The following is a 24,122-nucleotide window of genomic DNA, read 5'->3' as shown; positions in this document are numbered from 1 at the left end:
ATCCTGCACCATTCCCAGAAGGTTGTGGGAAGGTCGTATACAAAATAACCATATGACAACCACTCTCTCACCAAGTTCTAAGAAACATATGGTTCTCACAACGTTATGTGCTAGCTGGGATGCTAACCAACATCATAGCTAAATATGCTTCTGGCAGTGTGATGTGACATCTGACATATGCCAGACTGTGCAAACTGCTAGTAAGAACAGTGTCTGTCACATGTAACCAAAATAACTGAGGTTACCCCAGTGCAAATGTTTTGTATTGATTCCAAATGGTAGACCGACCTAAGGACCATGTGTACCTTTTGATGGTAAACAGTTAACACTACAGTGTGGGATACAGCAGTCCTCAGCTGTTTAACCATTACTGGATGTGTTAATGATGGAAGTCAATCAGCTGGCCCTGGGAGAGGACTTGAAAGAGCCCTCTGCGTTATCAGACCAAAGGAGCTGGTACTGAAGCATTTGCCAAAATAATAATTTCTCTTTCATGTCAGATGCACTTTGCCTTCATAAATATGCAGTTTGCCTTTGCAAGCCATTTCACAGCAGATGTGTTTTTGTAGTACGTGTTGTGAAAATGTGTTTTCAATGTTGGCCCTCTTTGATGCTAATTTGTTCCATTCATTAAAGCATTTTACCACTTTTTTGTCACAATCTGTTTACAGATGGGGATTCTTTTCAGAAATCAATTCTCATGACTGTACGGCCATTAGAGCTGTGTCACACTGGGGACAGCCTTGTTCTCTCTCTTTGTTGTTTTGTTCCCCTGCCTCTCCATAACACATTGACCAGTATTTATTACCCATATCCCCACCCATAAAATTCCTTGTGCACCTCTAGAGGCTGTGCTGAGCCATGTGCTTAAGTGGGGACACCTGTTGTAAAAACAGCTGAGTTATGAGCTGTGTGTGTGTGTGTGTGTGTGTGTGTGTGTGTGTGTGTGTGTGTGTGTGTGTGTGTGTGTGTGTGTGTGTGTGTGTGTGTGTGTGTGTGTGTGTGTGTGTGTGTGTGTGTGTGCGCATGGGCGCGTGCGTAATGGAGCTCATCTGACCAAGGACCTGTACCAGGGTGATGGGTTGGAGTGATCATCATGTGCTCCCCAGCAACAAGTTTATTCTTGTTGTATGATGTATGATGCTGAAAATGACCACGATTTCTTCAGCAACATGTATTGCTAGTCTATTGTCAAGGCAGGGTATGTTCAATGCTGTGGGCATGTTGATCTTTCGTGACAACATTTTGTGGCTGACAACCTGAACTTAAAACATACTTATGGCTATAGATTGAAAGGGCAAATCTTTACTGCAACTATCTATCTACTGGTAACAAACTATCCATGTTGACTGATATAGTACAGTCGTGAAAGTAAGCAGACACACTTGGGATGGAGGAGAGATTGTTTTTTAAGCATCAGTGATTCCGTCTCACTCTCCAACTATTGCATGTTTCATCCAAACCAAGCAAAGGAGTGTTAAGTCCAACATTAAACACATAGTACAATCTGTCAATATACACAGAACTTCTCAGTGAAAATAGACATATTGTTGTACTTTCTCACATAGGGTCTATGCATATGGTTATTTTGGTACTGATATAAAAATATAGAGCACAAATATTTTACCTGATTGATGATTAATCAACATATGTTTTTTTCGAACTATCTGTGTGCTGATGTAACAGTATTGCTTCTGTCCCTCTCTTTGCCCCAACCTGGGCTCAAACCAGGGACCCTCTGCACACATCAACATGTCACCCAAGAAGCATCCTTACCAATCCACAAAATCCACAACATTTGCAGAGCAAGGGAAACAACTTCTTCCATGGTCTCAGAGCGAGTGACGTCACCAATTGAAACCTTGCTAGTGCGTATCATTAACTAGCTAGCCATTTCACACTGCTTACACTCACCCCCCCCTTTGCCGCAGCAACGGATTACGGTGCCAATGTAACAGTAGGCCTATTGCTTCCATCACTCTCCATGCCTGACCCTGGACTTGAATCAGGGACCCTCTGCACACATCAACAACAACAGTCACCCACAAAGCATCGTTACCTATTGCTCCACAAAAGCCACGGCCCTCGCAGAGCAAGGGAAAAAACTACTTCAAGATCTCAAAGTGAGTGACATTACCGATGGAAACGCTACTAGTGCGCACAACTAACTAGCGAGCCATTTCACACCGGTTACACTGTGAGGTTGCTGAAGGCTTTTTAAAAATCTCAAATCAAAGTTTATTGGTCGCGTACACAGATTTGCAGATGATATCGCAGGTGTAGCCAAAATGCTTACAGTGCAATAGTATCTAGCAATACAATAACAATACACACGTAATTTTACACACTGTGCCTGTCTCCTGATCTTTCATACCAACATGACAACTACCTTTGGTTCCTTACCCAGGCGTCATTGTTTCTGTTCCAGTGTCATGTCTGTGCATTGTTCGTGTTTGGTATTATGTTACGTTTATTTATTAAAACACTCACTACCTGAACTTGCTTCCTGACTCTCAGCACACACGTTACAGAATGACGACTCAACAAAGGGAAGCATCAGGGAGTGTTTTTTTTGTGATGTCGGTCTGAGTGTTGGAGCCGGAGCTACCTGGGAGGCCTCAGCCGGTTTGTAGGCTCCCATGCCTAAGCTGGGTGAACAGGTTCCTGTGCCTCAACCGTGGCAACTGGGGAGGTCTCAGCCGGGTCATCAGGCACTCACTCCTCAGCCGGTTTGTCAGGTTTCTGCACCTCCGCAGAGGTGACAGGTCCACTGCTGGTCCCTGGGATCGTCATCTTCCTGCGGCTGGAGCCACACGTTGGGGAGGAGGTACTGTCACGTGTGCTCCCTCTCCGGCCTCTTGGTCTCCAGGCTGCGCGTTAGGGCTGTCACCAGCGTTACACACATAATGACACTCACCTGGACTCCATCACCTCCTTGATTACCTGCCCTTTATATGTCACTCCCTTTGGTTTCTTCCCCAGTCGTCATTGTTTCTGTTTCATGTCTGTGCGTTGTCCGTTTTTCTTGATTTGTGTTCCATTTATTTATTAAAACATCCGACTCTCAGCGCATATCGTTACATTGTTAAAGTGACCAGTGTTCAATGTTTCTATATACAGTGCCTTCAGAAAGTATTCATACCCGTTGACTTATTCCAACATTTTGTTGTGTTACAGCCTGAGTTCAAAATGTATTCAATAGATGTATTTTCTCAACCGTCGACACACAATACACCATGACAAAGTGAAAACATGTTTTTAGACATTTTAGCACATTTTTGAAAATGAAATACAGAAATATCTCATTTACATAAGTATCCACACCCCTGAGTCAATCGATATTAGAATCGATATAGACTGAACCAGGTTTTCCTCTAGGATTTTGCCTGTGCTTAGCTCTATTCTGTTTCTTTTTATCCTAAAAAAAACTCCTTAGTCCTTGCCGATTGCAAGCATACCCATAACATGATGCAGCCACTACCATGCTTGAAAATATGTGGTACTGTGTGATGTGTTGTGTTGTGTTTGCCCCAAACATAACGCTTTGTATTCCGGATGTAAAGTTAATTTCTTTGTCACATTTTGCAGTTTTACTTTAATGCCTTATTGCAAGTAGGATGCATGTTTTGAAATATTTGTATGATGTACAGGGTTTCTTCTTTTCACTCTGTCATTTAGGTTAGTATTGTGTAGTAACTACAATGTGAAATGCCTGAGCGGTTTCCTTTCTCTCCGGAAACTAAGTTATGAAGGACGCCTGTATCTTTGTAGTGAATGGGTGTATTGATACACCATCCAAAGTGTAATTAATAACTTCAGTACGCTCAGATGTTTACACATCTACCAATAGGTGCCCTTCTTTGTGAGGCATTGGAAAAACTCCCTGGTCTTTGTGGTTGAATCTGTGTTTGAAATTCACTGCTCGACTGAGGGACCTTACAGATAATTGCACGTGAGGGGTACAGAGATGAGGTAGTCATTCATAATGATGTTAAACATTATTATACCATAGCATTGTTGAATACTTTTTTCTGATTGGCTTGAAGGGCATTCTGGAGTGTGCATTATTTCCCTATAACACACAGTATATTTGCACTGTAGAATTGAATGGCTATAGTTCATTCTTACATGTTCTATGTTTGAGCTGCTTTTGTCGAATTGAATATATTATTTGCATTGTTGAATTCAATTGTTTATAATGGCAAGCTAGGTAGGACTGATGGTTTGATTAGCTAAACTTGCAAGTCTGTTTGTTTGGTTACCACGCCGACTATTGTAGCTATCTAGTAAACTTGCTAGCTACTTCAGTGGAACTTGAAAACATTTTTACCTGCAAATTAACACATTAGTAGCAGCAAATCTGTTAGATTATAGCCATGGTATGAAAGGGATAATCAACTCGGGGCTCTATTCGTTTAATGAAAGACAATGCAACTCCGTGAAAGGTAAGTTCCACTCCGCTACACCCTCCACGTAATTTATAATTTTTTCCATAGAACACATAGACCCTCGTTGATTATCCCTTACTTATTGAACACAGAGGGAGTCCCTGCAACTTATTATGTGACTTGTTTAGCACATTTTTACTCCTGAACTTATTTAGGTTTGCCATAACAAAAGGGTTGAATACTTATTGACTCAAGACATTTCAGCTTTTCATTTGTAATTACAGTGGCTTGCGAAAGTATTCACCTCCCTGGGCAGACAAAAAAACAGAAAACTTGAGCGTGCATAACTATTCAACCCCCAAAATTAAATCTTTGTAGAGCCACCTTTTGCAGCAATTACAGCTGCAAGTCTCTTGGGGTATGTCTCTATAAGCTTGGCACATCTAGCCACTGGGATTTTTGCCCATTATTCAAGGCAAAACTGCTCCAGCTCCTTCAAGTTGGATGGGTTCCAATGGTGTACAGCAATCTTTAAGTCATAACACAGATTCTCAATTGGATTGAGGTCTGGGCTGTGACTAGGCCATTCCAAGACATTTAAATGTTTCCCCTTAAACCACTCGAGTGTTGCTTCAGCAGTATGCGCTTAGGGCCATTGTCCTGCTGGAAGGTGAACCTCCGTCCCAGTCTCAAATCTCTGGAAGACTGAAACAGGTTTCCCTGAAGAATTTCCCTGTATTTAGCGCCATCCATCAATTCCTTCAATTCTGACCAGTTTCAAATTCCCTGCCGATGATGCTGCCACCACCATGCTTCACTGTGGGAATGTGGTTCACGGGGTGATGGGAGGTGTTTGCGCCACACATAGCGTTTTCCTCGATGGCCAAAAAGCTCAATTTTAGTCTCATCTGACCAGGGTACCTTCTTCCGTATGTTTGGGGAGTCTCCCACATGCCTTTTGGCGAACACCAAACATGTTTGCTTATTTTGTTCTTTAAGCAATGACTTTTTTTCTGTCCACTCTTCTGTAAAGCCCAGCTCTGTGGAGTGGGTCTGGAGTGTACGGCTTAAAGTGGTCCTATGGACAGATACTCCAATCTCCACTGTAGAGCTTTGCAGCTCCTTCGTGGTTATCTTTGGTCTCTTTGTTGTCTCTCTTATTAATGCCCTCCATGCCTCGCCCGTGAGTTTTGGTGGGCGGCCCTCTCTTGGCAGGTTTGTTGTGATGCCATATTCTTTCAATTTTTAAATAATGGATTTAATGGTGCTCCGTGGGATGTTCAAAGTTTCAGATATTTTTTTATAACCCAACCCTGATCTGTACTTCTCCACAACTTTGTCCCTGACCTGTTTGGAGAGCTCCTTCGTCTTCATGGTGTCGCTTGCATGGTGGTGCCCCTTGCTTTGTGGTGTTGCAGACTCTGGGACCTTTCAGAACAGGTGTATATAGACTGAGATCATGTGACAGACCATGTGACACTTAGATTGCACACACACTTAAATTGTGGACTTTAATTACGTAACTAATTATGCGACTTCTGAAGGTAATTGGTTGCACCAGATCTTATTTAGGGGCTTCATAGCAAAGTGGGTGAATACAGTACGTATGCACTCACCACTTTTTCGTTTTTTATTGTTTTGAATTTTGTGAAACAAGATTTTTTTTTTTATTCACTTCACCAATTTGGACTATTTTGTGTATATTTTGAAATCCAAATGAAAATCTATTTAAATTACAGGTTGTAAATGTAACAAAATAGGAAAAACATCAAGGGGGATGAATGGTTTTTCAAGGCACTGTAAATAGTAGAAAAATTCAAAAAACATAATTCCACTTTGACATTGTGTGGGGTATTGACACAAAATCGTAAATTGAATAAATTTTTAATTGCAGTAACGCAACAAAATGTGGGAAAAGTCAAGGGGTGTGAATACATTCTGAACGCACTGTACATGGCGCAGACGTCTCTAAGTTGCAGGGGAGTACCAGGTGGTAGCGGGCTAGTGACAGTCTCTAAGTTGCAGGGGAGTACCAGGTGGTAGCGGGCTAGTGACAGTCTCTAAGTTGCAGGGGAGTACCAGGTAGTAGCGGGCTAGTGACAGTCTCTAAGTTGCAGGGGAGTACCAGGTGGTAGCGGGCTAGTGACAGTCTCTAAGTTGCAGGGGAGTACCAGGTGGTAGCGGGCTAGTGACAGTCTCTAAGTTGCAGGGGAGTACCAGGTGGTAGCGGGCTAGTAACAGTCTTTAAAGTGCAGGGGAGTACCAGGTGGTAACGGGCTAGTGACAGTCTTTAACATGCAGGGGAGTACCAGGTGGTAGCGGGCTAGTGACAGTCTTTAAGGTGCAGGGGAGTACCAGGTGGTAGCGGGCTAGTGACAGTCTCAAAGGTGCAGGGGAGTACCAGGTGGTAGCGGGCTAGTGACAGTTTTTAAGGTGCAGGGGAGTACCAGGTGGTAGCGGGCTAGTGACAGTCTCAAAGGTGCCAGGCAGAGTATCGGGCAGTGGCTGACTAGTGATGGTCTGTTGAACAAGCTGTTTTTTCAGTCTCTCTGTCCTGTCTTTGATACACCTGTACTGTCTCTGTCTGCATGATGGTAGCAGAGTGAACAGACCGTGGCTCGGTGCCTTAGGTTCTTCTTGGCCTTCCTATGACACCGGGTGCTGTAGATGTCCTGGAGGGCAGGCAGTGTTTCCCGGTGATGCGTTGGGCTGACCGCACCATCTCTGGAGAGCCATGCTGTTGCAGGAAAAGTAGTTGCAGTACCAGGCGGTACAGCCCAACGCATCAGTACCAGGCGATGCAGCCTGAAAGAATGCTCTAGATTGTGAATCTATAGAAGTTGGTGAAATCAACTGTGCTCCTAGCTTTCTAATCCTCTTTCCAGTAAAACAGTCATTTCCTATATGGCTGCCAATGAAAAAAATGTAAAAAGTGTTATCACTGATCCAACAAATGTGTAAGTTGTTTAATGAGTAATTCTCATTTTGGCTCTTTTCTTGCTATGACCAATTCAGCGATTTCTTTGCTAGGATTTTGAGCAGATGAATTACTGGGTGGTTCTGTAGGTGGACAGTTTCCCTTAATATGAGGAGCACTTCTATCTTCTTTATACAATATAGTTCCTGCGTGTAAAGTTTTTGATAATTTAGCACAGTTGGGCCTGTATGCACTTTTGACAAACCAAAGGAAGATCCAGTGAATTGGAATGTTTTGGAGTCTGTTCCGTGTACGGTCAATTCTTTTCGTCTTCACTGTAGAGTTATTCACCATTCGGATGCATAGTTAGCCATGGTATACATTTATCTTGCTCATCAAAGAAACTATTGAACTCATTTGGAAAGAAAGTCATCTGGAATAAATACAAACTTGAAAGCTAGTGTCTTAAGCATATTGTTCTTCATACTTTTGAACGCTTATGAATTGAGAAAAATAGATTGGGTGAGAAGACATCTAGACAACATTAAGAAACAATGGTAATTAAAACAGCAAAATGATGACATTTATTGAAAAAAGACTTCTAAGACAAACAGGCACACATGTATATCACAGGTTTTACAGTGTCGTTAACAGTCTTCTTGCGTATTTTCACTTAGTTGCTGCACAAATGTTGTTTATATGAGTTGAGCAAATTGTATAATTGCTGCGCTTTGGATGGGTCCATTCTTGCAATTCAACTACAAGAAATGATGTGTGCTGTGCAGTCATTACAGGCCATTTTACTTTGACTGTCCATCCTAGACTGTGATACGGGTCCAGTAACATCCAAGTCTTATTGTTTTTGGAGTCCTAACATGAATTACATTGTGTTCAGTCAGTCCCATGCAGTACCTGACAACTATGAAAGCTGTGGTTAGGGAATTTGTTTTCGGGAAACCCTAACACACTCTTATACAAAGAAACAGCTCCAAATATACCACAGTGCCACTGCAGTGGGCACAGTGGCACAGCATCTCTCACTATTAATTAATAACAAGTGTTTTTAAAAACAGGGCCCTCATGGGCTTGCCTGGCTACCCAAACTCTGGCCAAATGCTCTGGCCAAACGCTACGTCCACAGATGTTAGTTTCTTCTCCGCAATGAGTCTGGATTTGAGTACCTCCTCGACCCTTAACCAAATGCGAACAAATTTGGGCCATCTGATTGGTCCTGAAACCGATTGGTTGGGCCAGAGCCAGAACACACATGGTGAAGCAGCAGTTTTAAAATGTGTAATTGGCTTTGATACTCTGATTGGTTAGAGACGATCCAATTGCTGATGACTTTGTTTAGTTTTGTACAATGCCCCTCATGCTCCTTATCACCACAACCGACTTCAATGATGGCAGTCTCAAACTGAAGTATGTAGCAAACGACAGATCAGCCGAAGAATTTAGTGTGAATTGTCAGGCTACTCATGGCCTTCATGGGCACAATGATTGGGATTTTTGAACATCTCTTGAAAGTCATTTCTTTCTGAAAGTCTGTTCGAAAATATTCCTCTAACTTTTGGAATGTGACATGTCTCCAGATTTGCTTTCTTGAAAGTTGTTTTTATGACGCATGTAACACACAATGCTCTTAGGTTCTTTTCATTCCATGTCAAAACATGGAAGAAAAGCTTCTCAAAGGATGGCAAACTCAAACTCTCTGTTTGTGTTGTTTGACATAGCCAACGCAACTGCAACTAGGGTTGCAAAAGGAGGGTATATTACTGGAAACTTTAGACGTTGACAAATAAACTTCCAGAATTTTGGTATCTTTCAAGGATTTTATGTAATCCATCACAAGACATCTAGTGGCCCTTTTGAGTACTTCAGTCGTCTATAATTATCTCTTGCCCACTGTGTGGGTTAATCACATGAAAAATAAATCATTTTAAAATTAAAAATAGAATGACAAAGCTGTAAAACATTATCCTAAATATAAACCATCAACTTAGTGAATATCAATGATGTTAATATGAGGGTTTCAGCATGAAATATTCTTTATACATTTTTTACACACTTTTATTTATTTTACTATGTCAATATTTTGACGTCAAACTGGTGGTTGTGAACACAGGCAATAGTTTGAAGAGTTGCAAAGTGAATCAAATATAATGCCATTGTTGATTAGAAGATATTTTCATTAATTAGGCTATTTTCTCTAGAACTCATGTAATAGATATAATAAATTAATGCAATATATGAATAAATTTTTTAAAAGTTATTTAAGTATAAATGACCAAAGTTACGATAGATTGTCATATATTTTCTCTTCATTACCAAAATGAAGTTTCCGGTAACTTTGGTAAATTACCGGTATCTTTACAACCCTAACTGCAACATACAGCAGTATAAACAATGAAAACCACCTTTAGAGATATTTTCCTCAAATCAGTAAAATTCCTGAGTCTTTCAATTATAATTACTCTCAGACCACCTCCTGCTCGTCTGTGATACAAAGACTTTTGGCATTTCTGTTTTTTCACTCCTAACGTGTTCCAGATTTTTTATCACTCATGAAAGATTTTTTAGGAGAAAATCTATTTATGTCTCAAGACGTTATCTTGATACAGTACATATACAAGGAATGGAGAGATAATGGCTGTCCTCAGAAAACTACGCCTTCTAATTTTATGGACAGACCATTTTTAAATCGTATTTGTTGAGAGTAAATCGTATTCATTTCAGGACAATAGCATGTTGATTCCTTTTCAGTTTGGTTCACCTTGTGTTAGGCACAAACCACCTCAAGCTAACTCTAATAATTTGCTCTACATGCCTCTACAGTAATATATGACTCTATATTTTTAATTATACAACGGGTGGGTCTAATCCTGAATGTTTATTGGTTGAAACCACATTCCAGCCAGTGACTATTCCACAAGTTACCACGGGCTAAATCTATAACTTTAAAAGGCCTATTTACTCTGTTCCATCTGACTGGGCAATCCACTGTTTCATCAGCCCAGCCAGGCAATTTATAAACTTGATCTCCACTATAAAAATCCTCTACACATTATCTCACATTTCTTTTAGACTAATATTTAGATTTCTACAGCGGAGATTTGTATAAACCTTGCTGCCTGTCTCTCCGACAATTGCAACATTGTTTCCATATTCAAATTCGAACTCCAGCTGTCCCATAGTAATGAAGTGTCGGGAGTTGGGGCCAGACAGACAGGTAGGCAGCGATTCTCAGACAGTTGAAATTATGAATCAGTTGGCATAATTTTTGGGATATATACAAAGAAATGCCAATTGAAAAAAGGTCAAACGAATTGAGGAGCTGCTAGTTTGCAGTCTTTCCAGCTTCAGTTTCAAGTGATTGTGTTTGCTGTGTTGTTGGCTAGCTGCTCTGAACATCAGTGTCCTGACGAGAGAGCACATTTTCTATGCCAGGCAAAATCGCTTCTTATTAGCTCATTGTTATAGATGTGTCCAAATAAATGTCACTAGAAAACAGCTTAAACAAATACAAATGCAGCTACTGTTGTTATTCTGGCTGCACTGTTTGATGTGACTGTAACTTAGCCGTAGTTGGCTAGCTAGCAAGTAAGGGATAAGAACTTTGCCAGCCATTGGGTCCGGTCCATAGATACAGAACAAAAAGACTGAACGACTGTTTTCAACCTGTATTGTACTGCATCTGCACCCACCTTAACTTGTTTGATTCTCTCTAACTGTATGTTCTATCTCTTTCAGAATCACATGGAAACAAACGGAAAGAAAGGAAGAAAGGTAAAGTTCACAAAATCATTTATACTGTACATCTACACCTAAATTCTGTCAAAAACTATTTGTGTATTTCTTTCATTAGTCCACTGGTAATACAGTCCCAAAATACTTCAAGAAGCAAAGTGTCACCATCCACATCATCATGGTGATGCAAAATTTAAGTGAACGCTTCCATTGCTACAGGTGATGGTGCAGTGAGGAGGAGGTTGTTTGTATTTTCATTTATTTCATAGTACTCACGAATTCAGATTTTTTCCATGTCTTGTTTTTTTTTAGGCAAGAAAGGCCCTCCGGGTGCACCTGGCCCCCCAGGCCCTCCAGGGCCACAGGGGCCACCAGGTATTCCTGGCATCCCAGGTATCCCTGGGAACAACGCCATGGGTCCCTCAGGACCACCCGGACCGCCAGGCCCTGCTGGACCCCCAGGGCCACAGGGACCCCCTGGTCTTCAAGGACCCTCAGGTACCTCCTCAGTTTCATTGCATTTGGCCAAAATCCTGATTTGAGATGTATTTGTGTTTTTGAACCTTTCATTAAAAAAACTGACATTGTAATTGTTTCTTAATCTGTACAGGGGGCAGAGTCAGAGATAGCCAGGTATGTTACCCTTTCAATGTTCTGATGATTAATTGTATTTATGTATGTCCACTTTTTTGAGGAATGTATTCTTTCTTGTTGTGTTACAGCCGGCTGTGGTACATCTCCAAGGCCAGGAAACAACAATACAGGTCAAGGAAGGTAAGAGTTAAATTTTAGATCCTCTGGTCACATCACTTAATGGATGAAAACAAGCCGAATGTACTGTCAGAAATCATTCTTAAGAAGTCTCTTATTTGTTCATTGTTCCACTAAGAATAAATGTGAATAGAAGGTCACTAAAAAGATGTGTGCTCATCGATGGGGCACAAGTCTCTGTGTTGATATGATTCTGGACAGTCAGATAGCTGTTTTGCTCCACAGTTGCACACACACCAGTTTTGTTGATAAACAGCCCACCCATCTATAAGTTAAAACATTAATTCACAGGCCTCCCGAGTGGTGCAGTAGTCTAAGGCACTGCATCGCAATGCTAGCTGTGCCATTAGAGATTCTGGGTTTGAGTCCAGACTCTGTCACTGCCAGCTGTGACCAGGAGACCCATGGGGCGGTGCACAATTGGCCCAGCATCGTCCGGGTTAGGGGAGGGTTTGGCCAGCAGGGATGTCCTTGTCCCATGGTGCACTAGTAACTCCTACGGCGGGCCGGGCGCAGTGCACAGTCGCCAGGTGTACGGTGTTTCCTCCGGGTTATGTGGGCATTGTGTCAAGAAGCAGTGCGGCTTGGTTGGGTTATGTTTCGGGGGACGCAAGGCTCTTGACCTTTGTCTGTACGGGAGTTGCAGCGATGAGACAAGACTGTAACTACCAATTGGATGCCACGAAAAAGGGGAGATAAAAAACATTCATTCACTGCTGGAGGAAAAACACACACATTGTATTTACTGTAGTTTATTTTTTAACAATGCAACAATGAAGAACCCTGTCTGTAATTGTATGGCAACGACGGATGTTAAGTGACTGCCCTTTTCTCACGCTGAGATCTTTCAGAAGGCGTACTGAGAAACTGGAAAATGATATCCATGCATCACAAGGTGTTCAAGATGCACTCGCGGTCTGGGGAGCTGGAGGTGCTGGTAGATGGTACCTACTTCATCTATAGTCAGGTAGAAGTGAGTATGGTCTTGGGCCTAACTCTTCCTGTCGCCTGCATGTCACTCGTCCTTTCTCTTTGCAGTCCCAGTTGATTATGCTATCTCAATGATTAGGTCAAAATATCTCAATTGTCTGTTGTAAGGCCTATAATAATAAGGCATCATCTATAAAGACTCCTTAGCTTTGAGCCTAAACATTCTTATTCAGAAATCCAAATTAGATTTCCCCATGTAATGACTTTTGCAAGTATTCAATTGAAATTATTTGGCATACTGTAGGCTACATTTCTCAGAACCCAGGTGGTTGATTTTATCAGTGCTCTTGGCTGCAGAGGGAAATGTCTGGATGAGTGAAGTGAATGTATTGCATGCCCTTCAATGTGATCCCACCTTGTACAAAGTGGATCTTATTCTGTGGTAATTTTCCCAGTCTGCCTGCTATATTTTATGATTGTAAATAAAATCATTGTTAATGACCTATTAAGTTATATAAGTAGTCTAGTTCATTATCTGCATGCTCACGCTCTTACTTTGAACCAGAAAGGGTTCTTCAATGGGGAAGGCCGAAGAACCCTTATAGGTTCCAGATAGCACCTTTTTTTCTAAGAGTGCATATTTGTGTTATTCCCTCTGAATTAAACACAATATTTATAGCATGTTTGTCTCCACATAACTTCTACTGCCAGGTTTACTACCTCAACTTCACTGACATTGCTAGCTATGAGGTGATGGTGGACAAGACGCCGTTCCTGCGCTGTACACGGAGCATCGAGACTGGACAGCGAAAGTTCAACACCTGCTACACGGCTGGGGTGTGTCTGCTGCGTGCCCGGCAGAAGATCTCCATCAGGATGGTGTACGAGGACACCTCCATTAGCATGACCAACCACACCACCTTCCTGGGGAGCATCCGACTTGGGGAGGCCCCCCCAGCCAGCCACTCCTGAAGAAGCAGACACAGGCCCACCAAACTGACTGTCAAATCAGGACTCAACCCTCAACCAGCCCCAACCCTCAACCACCATATCTATCTATGGTTTGTGGGAGACTCCACCGACTCTACTCTGCCTCTACAACCATCACCACCATCTATCACATATCGACCAATGAGGAGATGAGAAGGCCCACCTACTCCTGAGTTGACATGTACAGTACATACAGTATCCACCCTCAGGCTGGGCCAGGCCCCATCCTCAGGCTACTACTGAGCTGATAGGTCCCACCCTACCTGATATTAGGGTGTAATGGTGTAATGATATTAACCCACTGCCTGTTATCTCTGAGTGGAAGATTCTTTCCAAAGAGTGATGATGACTCTGATCTTCGGTGCTGATTATGGACAAATATGCACCCAACTTGTCAAGCATTAAGAAAGGGAGGAGTTGCTGATTTTTTTGGAAGAAAAATACATTAGGCTTTAATTCTAGAATAGTGCATTTATAGGGAATAACTTGGTTTCCCTGATCATAACATGCTTGAGAAACCAAGGTTGACAGGAGTCATTCAAGTCTCCACTAAAATAACTCTCTGTCATGACAAAGTACATAAAACACCTATTATACATTATTAAACAAATGTAGAATGCTTGTTTTTATCTACCAAACTAAACCTATTTGGAGAAGTGAATGTGATTGTTGGTGTGGTATCAATCCACTGAGTCATATAGGTCGTTAGCTAACATGGGTACATACTGTAAAAGCGTTTGAATACAATATAGAAATACAATGTGTGAGAGTTCTCTGATGATTTGAACATGCACAGCTGAAGCACAAACATTTCTCTGTTAGAATGTGCACTGATTAAAACAAATGATTGATCTGTAGGCAAATATCTCTCTCTCTCTCTCTCTACCTCTCTCTCTCTTTCTCTACCTCTCTCTCTCTTTCTCTCTCTCTCTCTCTCTTTCTCTCTCTCTCTCTCTACCTCTCTCTCTCTTTCTCTCTCTCTCTCTCTCTCTACCTCTCTCTCTCTTTCTCTCTCTACCTCTCTCTCTCTTTCTCTCTCTCTCTCTCTACCTCTCTCTCTCTTTCTCTCTCTCTCTCTCTACCTCTCTCTCTCTTTCTCTCTCTCTCTACCTCTCTCTCTCTTTCTCTCTCTCTCTCTCTACCTCTCTCTCTCTTTCTCTCTCTCTTATTAAATAACAAGGTCTTTATGGATGTTTCTTTTAGGTTGGAAATGAAGTTGTTTGTCAAATATGGAATCACCCAGATTAATACTGTAGATTAATTTTTCCAAATTACTAACATGACCTAAAAATGACATTCTTCATGTTACTATGTTGACCGTTCATGATCCCAAGGCTTGTCATGGACACCATTTATATTTCTTTGCTTTATTTAGTTCTGCTCTGGTTTGTTTGAAATAACCAATTCACTTGTCATTCCCTTTGAGCTGAACCAGTCATGTCCTGTTTCTGGAAGGCCATTTGTGTTTCACTTTTTCTCAGAGGAATTTTGTCTTTCCATATACATAGGCAGCTTGAAGCTTTTGTGAATAATCACACACAGTCGAAACATTTTTCAGCATATAACTCCTTTGCGTGTTCATGTTTATATGTGAGTGGACACATTAGTCTTTAAGGAAGCATTTAAGGGCACAGATTATCTGTCAACATTACAGTTTCTGGATGTTTATGAAACTGCTCTGCACTGTGCATGTATTATAGATATTACAGGGTTTGGTCAATCACCATGCAGTCAACCTTCTGGAAAATTGGTGACAAAAGCAGAATCATGTCCAGTTGTTTTGAATTAGTTTGATAACCGTTATGGAAGGAAAGATAGATCAGACCATTACCCAGGGAAGTTCAAGTGTATTACTTTTCTGTTATTATGGAAATTCTACATCATCCATAATGTCTGCAATAAGAGTTGGTATCAAACATGACAACTTTCAGTTTAGAAACCTGACAAAAAGGGCAGTGAGTGTACCATGTTCTTGTAGTATTACTTTAGTTGTGTAGCAATCAGAATTAGTTTGGTTCAATTCAGTGCTTATTCAGTGTTCATTCTCCAATTCATGCTTTGTGATTAAATTCAATGCCTGAGTCAAGTTGAGTCAAGATAGAATTGTCCCAAACTCTGGTAGCTATAGTCCTTTTCATTCAAACACTTTTTAGTTTAAGTGTTTCAATACATTGTGGTATGTATTGTGATATGAATGATTTGGATTGTTTGTAGGTAAATAGGGTATAATTGTTTCCCTGCTTTGTTGACTAATATGTACATTTGTATACTCTGTTGTGATTGTAAATATGTATATAAAATAGAATTCTGTTTTTGTAAATTGTATTGATTCATATTATTATTATTATTTTAATTCACAGTTTTGATTCACATAGTATTTTGTAACAACACTTATGGCAGATGTTAAAAGAAAGAAGTGACAAGAAGATCCTACTGTATTGATCTACTGGGGTATATATTGACATACTAAGGTATATATGGCGTCTTTAAAATACAGCAAATATACTCTATGCAGCTTACAACAAGTTACTTTCAGCAGGTTTGTTGCAGGCTAGATGCTGTTTCCTTTCCACCCATGGGGGCCATGGACATAGTGTGACTGTGTAAGCGTAACCAGCGTTAAACAACACACTCCTTTTCACCTCATTTATGACTTTATTTACTTAACAAAAGGCACATCTCAATAGGTGGTCCAGGTATCCTCATGACCTGGCACTGTTGCGCTGTTGTTCCTGCAAGCAAGGGGGAAAGGCAATGAAATCCGAGTGCAACTCCTTGAATGGCCAACTCCTGTTTTTCAACAGGAAAAGTTCAAAAATAGCTGGAGTCCATCTTTGACACGTGTTTTTTGTCATCTGATAAAGATGATACATTCACGCTCTGACTGAGACAGTAGATGTGGATTCTATGTCTCTGGAAAGTCCATCCTTCTGTTTCACCACTACCAGAAATTCTAAACTGTATTGTCTTTCCACAGAGTTAGACTGGGCTGGGGCCTCCCTTTACTTGTCTGCAGATCAAGGACAGTGAATGAACTGTTCACATCATTAAATTAAGCAGCAAAGGAAGAAGAATGCGTTGAAGTACAGCGTAATGCCAGCCTGTCTAATGGCAACTATGGCGCCATTACTGGAGCCACATTTTGTTGATGTACAGTGCCCCCTTTTGGTAAGAAATCATATTCAGAAAAGTTTAGAAACAGACTCATTATTTAAGTGTAATAAATAAACACACTTGGGGCATAGGAGCATGTATTTGAGTACCAGTACCATGAATATTTGGTAAAAATGCAATAATGATTGAAACTCACTAATAACTTTGGAACCCTGATTTGATATGGGAAGAACCAAAATATAGGACGATTCGACATTTTTGTCAGGTCATTTTGAAGGAAATTAAAATCAATGCCTATTTGCTCTTATCAGTTGTAAATGTGCCCTTTTAGCAAAGACTTCAAACGTCTGCCTCTCCAACACCCAATACACACTATCTGTAATTTTGTGTGTGTAGGCTATACTCTCATTCCTTTGGTGGATTCCAGGAATAAGCATTCTAAGAAGAATGAATAGAGGAACAGGAAGGGCAAGCCTTTGCATGCCAGTTCACACCTCAGAATTCACCTTTCATAAACATGAATGATTTCTCACATCTCAAGACTCCTAACTGGGGACAACAAAAGGAAGGATTTGCTTTGGGGTAGAATAGTTCTCACCTGGTTCTCATAGCAGAAAGAGGCAGAGGGAAGGGGGGGGGCTGTTCCGGGGGCAGAGGAGTGGCAAATAAACTACCCTTCAATTCAGAATTACATATGGTAGGTGAGAGCAAGACATGACAACCTGCACTCAGGGGTAGACGTAACATGGTAAATGTACAGTGGCTTGCGAAGGTATTCACCCCCCCAAAAAGTAATTACTTTGTAGAGCAACCTTTTGCAGCAATTACAGCTGCAAGTCTCTTGGGGTATAACTCTATAAGCTTGGCACATCTAGCCACTGGGATTCTTGCCCATTCTCCAAGGCAAAACTGCTCCAGCTCCTTCAAGTTGGATGGGTTCTGCTGGTGTACAGCAATCTTTAAGACATAACACAGATTCTCAATTGGATTGAGGTCTGGGCTTTGACTATGCCATTCCAAGACATTTAAATGTTTCTCCTTAAACCATTAGAGTGTTGCTTTTAGCGCTATGCTTAGGGCCATTGTCCTGCTGGAAGGTGAACCTCCGTCCCAGTCTAAAATCTCTGGAATACTGAAACAGGTTTCCCTCAAGAATTTCCCTGTATTTAGCACCATCCATCATTCCTTCAATTCTGACCAGTTTCCCAGTCCCTGCCGATGAAAACATCCCCACATCATGATGCTGCCACCATGCTTCACTGTGGGGATGGCGTTCTCGGGGTGATGAGAGGTGTTGGCTTTGATGAGAGGTGTGGGCTTCCTATATGTTCAAATAATACGCTTACCCATCCACCCCAACCAACCACCCTATTTTCATTTTTGCCTTAAGTAACATTCTATCTTATGTAACCACACAAAACATAACATATACTAATTTGAGTGTCCCAGATCTATGTTTACTATGTTACATCTACTCTATGAGACCAGGCTGGACAAAAGTAGCTCACATGCCCCACTGGAGAGAACATTTGTTTTGTTTTGACAGTGAATATTTTGTTTCTGTAATGAGACTTGGAGTTAATCAACCAAGTGTATTAAGAGATGCAACATGGGAACAAGCAATCAGCCAAAGAATAATCGTACAACCTTAAGCATAAAGAAAAGCATTGACCTGATAAAACAAAAACAGAGGACATACTGAAGCTGCAATATGAGCCTCAAAGATGGAGGTGATGTGTTTCTGATAGACTGAGCTTGATGAGACAGACAACCCTTAGCACACAGTGGCAGAAATGTGCTGCTGTTCAGGGGCCTTGTTGATGTTAGAAAATCAGTAATCTCACCACGGGGTTACAGAGCATTTCTTGTTTTGGCTGTGAACAGAAATGATGGTTCTGCCAAAAGGTGCTAGGATTGGCTACTGAGGAATAAATGGTATACAGTATATCAAAGTACAAATATGAACATATTACATGCACAATACTGAATCGCCATCCTTTGCTGATTATTTGTGAATAGAGTAATACAAATGTAGAAGCAATGATAGTGAAATTAGGAGTGGCAATACCACTGAACCCCTAGTTCCTTTAAACAGATTTTAAAAAACATTACCTCTACATGTTCCCATTGACAGTATTCTGGCAAAGCCTTACCATAAGACTACATATAAGAGAAAAGTCATCCTATCTCACCAAGGGAATATAATAGTGGTTAGATAAACACAATTTTGAATGATCTTCTCACTAAGGCACACTGATATCCCCTGGAAACGCTCTTTCAACCACTAATCCTCTGCTCATACATCATGCAGATAATCAACCGTTTATACTCTCTTATTTGACCATGCTAGTGAAATCCCTGTTAATCATTCCCTGTTTTATTGATGATAAGGTTTAGTGGGTAGCCTTTATTATAAGTCTATTTTTATTTTACCTTTATTTAAACTAGGTAAATCAGTTACGATCAAATTCTTATTTACAATGACGGCCTAGGAACAGTGGGTTATGCCTTGTTCAGGGGCAGAACGAGAGATTTTTTTACCTTGTCAGCTCAGGGAGGCTATAGTCTGATTCTATCAAGGAGACAAATGTGTATAGCACATATAAACACACACTTGAAAACGCATCGAAGTATCAGACTGTGAGAATGGTTAAATACTTCTGTCCTGTATTGGTTGTAGGAATAATTTACTTCCTCGATAATGGCCCATGTTAATTGGATTAGTTGAGCTAATTGTTTAGCGCCGTCAATCCGTCAATCGTTGCCGATCAGTCGTTAATATATACAAACCAAGGGTGTATCAATCGTTTTGTTTGTCCACTAATCTAACGTAGACCAAACATAACTGGTTTCGAGACATTTACATACCTACATCTAATCTACCTGTTTAATTTATTGAGGAACATTTAGGTCAGTGCATAGCATAGGACATGCAAAATGAAAGCTCGTCGGGGATTTGAACTCGGGACCTCACGCACCCAACAAGATAAGCATAACCTTAGATTACCGCGATGTTAAAAGTTGTAAAGAAGCAAACCTGTAGTCCAATTTAAAATCATAGTTAGAACGTTGTAATGTCACTTTGACGCGCGCTTAATCTGGACATCGATCACGGATCTGCGCAATTTCAGCGATTTAGGGAGGTCTAATTATCAAGGGTATTCTCATAGTTCATGGGCTGTTTACAAAATAGGCTTTCAGATATCACATAAACACAGAGATCCAACATGCATTTTATATTATTGTAAAATTGTTGAGAATATTTTACTGGCAAAAGTTATGTTGTCAGATTGTCACACAGATTAGATTAGAATGTTGCAGATGTGTTTTCAAGGGAAATCTTCAAAATACTTTAGGCCAGTGCTAGTTAATAGAAGTGTAGCATGTTAATGAATGGCTTTATCTCGCTTTAGCCTACATGTCTAACACTTTGTATGGCTGTAGTTTAATCAATCATGATTAATGGCACATAGGCTAACCAGTATTATAACAACAACATCATAAATGTAGGGGCCATCTTTTGAAATGCATAGGCTATATATATAGGATAACTGCTAATAGGCATATGTTACAGTTCCATCCCCGTGAATTCACAAAATTAGAATTTGATCCGTGAAGCTGTGTTCATTCCATGGTTCATTCACAAATCGCCAATTTAATGGGGCGTGGCTATCGTAGCGGCGACATAAGAAGACTCCCTGGAGCTGAGGTCACACCACCAGTGGCTTGTATCTTATAGTAGGGCCATACCTCCAGACTCATAGGCTAAATAAAACAATACTATCACTGGATAATCACATCGGACTACTAAAAGAGTCGTTTGGAGCTTAATTTGTTTTTACAGTTTAGGCAGCGGATTCACACATTTGTTTACAATGAAATTCCACAAGGATTTATTTCTATTGACATTTATTGTGAACGCGAACTGCTCTGCTGCTATATATTGGCTGTAAGTATTCCATTCGTATGTAGCTATAGGTCAAATCAAATCAAAGTGTATTGGTCGTGTAGACAGATTTGTAGGTGTTATAGCAGGTGCAAAAACATGTGCAGGAGAATGTCTAGAAAATACAATACAAATACATAAATGGCCTAATAAAAAAACGAAAGAAATCAAGAAATGTCAGAACGAGTCCAATTAACAATCCAACGTAGATATATTAGAGTGAGCAGTGTCCGAATCAAGAATAGGACTATAGCCTAAATATAAATACGTGGTGTGTATAGACAGTATATAATTTGGAAAATAAAATTATATGTATAGTAGTAGGTATATTATGATGAGAATACAGAATATAGCCTACAGTGAGTAAATAACAGTATATAAACAGTATATGAAGTGGCCAGTGTTCAATGTCGGGCTATCTATTCAGAGCAGAGGCCTATGCTACTCTGCTACCTTGTTTACATACTGTTTTACCCACTTATTATGTATATACTGTATTCTAGTCAAGGCTCATCCTATATAACTACTGCAGTACACACCATTTATATTTATATACTGTCCATAATGTCCAATGCTCGTTCTAATGTTTCTATATTTCTTAATTATTTTAATTTTATTTGGGGGGGGATTTGTGTGTATTGTGTTGTATTTTTAGCTATTACTGCACTGTTGGAGCTAGAAACATACGCATCTCGCTACACCCGCAATAACATCTGCAAAATATGTGTAGCCTACGCTACCAATAAAATTGTATTCGATTTATTGAAAAAAAAAATCATGACTTTTATTTGTTCAGTTGATACACCTATATGCCATATCAAATAGCTGATGAGTTTTGTATCTTTTCAGTGGACTTACTGTAAATGGGAGTTCTTTAGGCTGGAATCAAACTAATCATTGCAAGCTGCTAGACGCGTTGGCCCATGAGCAATTGCAACTTTGTCGGCGAAATATCGAGTTGATGCACAGTATTGTCCACGCCGCCAAGATGACCAAAAATACATGTCAGAACACCTTCGGTGACATGCGGTGGAACTGTTCCTCTGTTGAAAAAGCCCCTCGTTTTACACCAGATTTAGCAAAGGGTAAGCTAAAGAACCTTTGGAAATGTAGGCCTATCTTGAAAATGTTATAATATATTGTGGCCAATTCAATTATGTGATTTGGGATTTTCTGTGACTTGCATTAATTTAACTGTATTGCAGGCACCAGGGAGTCTGCGTTTGTGTTCTCACTAGCTGCTGCCGTAGTGAGTCACTCCATCGCCAGAGCCTGCTCTTCTGGAGAGCTCCCCAGCTGCTCGTGCGCCCCAGCCCCTGCTGAACAGGCCGGGCCCGACTTCAAATGGGGAGGATGTGGTGATAACCTGCACTATGGTCTCCAAATGGGATCTGCTTTTTCTGATGCACCGATGAGAAACAGCAGATCTGGCTCTCAGCCGTTCAGACTGATGAACTTGCACAATAATGCAGTTGGAAGACAGGTAATGGTTGAATTTTATTTCCACGATGACATGAACAGTTGCATACACGTGCATAATTACTCACAAGTTATTGTGCCATTGTTTTTCATGGAACTCCTGTTTGGCTAACAGTTTTTAAAAAACATGATAAACAACATATTCTATTCTATAATTAATATTTGCAAAACGTGGCAACACATTTTAATATTATTTTTGCTCTACTTTCAGGCACTTATTGATGCCCAGGAGACCAATTGCAAATGCCATGGGGTGTCTGGGTCCTGCTCTGTCAAAACATGTTGGAAGGGCCTCCATGATATTAATCACATTGCCATGGATCTCAAATCCAAGTACCTGTCTGCCACCAAGGTGATCCATCGTCATGTTGGGACAAGGAAGCAGTTGGTCCCCAGAGAGTTGGATTTTCGACCAGTGAGAGAGAGTGATTTGGTCTACCTGATCAGCTCTTCGGATTACTGCACATACAATGAGAAGCATGGCTCACTCGGCACACAGAACAGGTATGACTTTGTTTCTCTCAAATTGGAAATTGTAATTTTTACTGTACCTTTGACACTTCGAAGGTCGAACTTAAGTTGATTCTCTCCCCCATTCATATTTTTTTGTTATATAGTGAGGTTTATTGATTGGAACATCATTTTTTTGTCTCCAGACAGTGCAATAAGACATCCAACGACAGTGGGAGTTGCAATATAATGTGCTGTGGTCGCGGCTACAATGCCTTCACTGAGAGAATTGTGGAGAGATGCCAGTGCAAGTATCACTGGTGCTGCTATGTCACCTGCAAGAGGTGTGAAAGGACAGTGGAGAGATATGTATGCAAATAAACTTTGCATAGAGAAACTTGAGTAAACATGAAGCACTATTTTAACCACCATATCTTGTCAAGCTGTGCTGGCCCAGGTCACCTGACCTAACTCCCCGTGTCTTAGTACGTGGTCTGCAGGCTACAGTACAATAAAAAACAAGAGGAACAACTCACATACAATACCAAAGATAAACAGATGGATCTGGACTCCTCTGTTACCTGTTTTAAAGAGACTGGAGGAGGGCACTACTGTGAAAAATATTGTGTTACTTGAAGAGAAAATGTGATTGATTGGGAGCTGTTAGCTATTCATGCTTGATTAGTAACATGTTCCTCAATAGAAGATTAGTTGAATTGATTACAAAGGAGGTACCCTAAATGCAAACCGTCCAGTCAGCTTTAAGTTGTTCAACTGACACTGAAAAGCTTTTAACAATTTACATCTTACTCATTAACTAAATTGCCAAATGAGAGGCAGAATAGCTGATTGATCTCATTTGAATGTCCATTTTAGTCCAAAGGGGCTAATGCCATATACTCTTCAGTTTAGGTACATTCTGATCATAGGCATACAGAATACATTTTAGCTGTATTTTATGTTTTTATTAATACATTAGGCATGTTGATGTACATAAGTGCAATTTTATATTTATTTCTATTAAAAAACTACACAAAAATGTTACATGTGTCTTGTTAAGTTTTAACCATCTGTGTATGAGACTGCCAATGGCAGGTGTTGCTAAACTTGTAAGCCTAATTTGCCTTTGGCAAACCAAATAGTAATAGTAGTATTTATGCAGCAGAGGCTGTAGTAACATGACACAATAGCAAATCCACACTTTCATTCTTTCTACCGAATGTTAGGTTCATGCTGTTTATACCATCCACAGTGGCTAAAAGGTCGATAGTGGTACTTCAATCTCAGGGAAAGATTTAAGGCAAGTGCCACAGCTGCCTCATCATTATTTCTTTTAAAGATTGATTACTATTATGAACAAGAAGATTACATGAATACTGTCAAACTAAAT

The 24,122-nt window shown here is 40.5% G+C and overlaps 2 protein-coding genes across 5 annotated transcripts in view; both read left to right on the top strand.

The window, feature by feature from the left end:
* The window catches only part of LOC109873265 (ectodysplasin-A-like), a 63,059-nt gene extending 46,996 nt beyond the window's left edge, over positions 1-16,063 (top strand). The window contains exons 3-8 of one of the 4 annotated variants that reach the window (XM_031807415.1): positions 11,056-11,091; positions 11,365-11,550; positions 11,663-11,685; positions 11,775-11,826; positions 12,675-12,790; positions 13,465-16,063. In XM_031807415.1, the coding sequence (XP_031663275.1) occupies positions 11,056-11,091; positions 11,365-11,550; positions 11,663-11,685; positions 11,775-11,826; positions 12,675-12,790; positions 13,465-13,725 (674 nt within the window). In that variant the 3' untranslated portion in view covers positions 13,726-16,063. Of the gene's footprint in view, positions 1-11,055; positions 11,092-11,364; positions 11,551-11,662; positions 11,686-11,774; positions 11,827-12,665; positions 12,797-13,464 lie in introns of all 4 variants that reach the window. The other 3 variants (XM_031807414.1, XM_031807413.1, XM_020464897.2) reach the window with 3 other exon arrangements.
* A 3,562-nt stretch (positions 16,064-19,625) lies between these two features.
* LOC109873498 (protein Wnt-11) lies at positions 19,626-23,772 on the top strand. Its single transcript, XM_020465163.2, has 5 exons — positions 19,626-20,806; positions 21,653-21,888; positions 22,009-22,286; positions 22,494-22,786; positions 22,939-23,772. Exons 1-5 carry the CDS (start codon positions 20,733-20,735, stop codon positions 23,111-23,113), a joined length of 1,056 nt encoding a protein of 351 aa, XP_020320752.1. The 5' UTR covers positions 19,626-20,732; the 3' UTR covers positions 23,114-23,772.
* Positions 23,773-24,122: the final 350 nt, after the last annotated feature.

This window comes from Oncorhynchus kisutch, linkage group LG28, assembly GCF_002021735.2.
Source record: "Oncorhynchus kisutch isolate 150728-3 linkage group LG28, Okis_V2, whole genome shotgun sequence".
Taxonomy (NCBI): Eukaryota; Metazoa; Chordata; class Actinopteri; order Salmoniformes; family Salmonidae; genus Oncorhynchus; species Oncorhynchus kisutch.
This window is presented reverse-complemented; position numbering and strand designations above follow the sequence as displayed.

What these genes read in the sequence shown, in the direction of transcription:
- LOC109873498 (XM_020465163.2), top strand. Translation starts at nt 20,733, where the DNA reads ATGAAATTCCACAAGGATTTATTTCTATTGACATTTATTGTGAACGCG. An exon ending in TACACCAGATTTAGCAAAGG is followed by an intron (nt 21,889 to 22,008) that starts GTAAGCTAAAGA and finishes ACTGTATTGCAG; the next exon opens with GCACCAGGGAGTCTGCGTTT. An exon ending in ATAATGCAGTTGGAAGACAG is followed by an intron (nt 22,287 to 22,493) that starts GTAATGGTTGAA and finishes CTCTACTTTCAG; the next exon opens with GCACTTATTGATGCCCAGGA.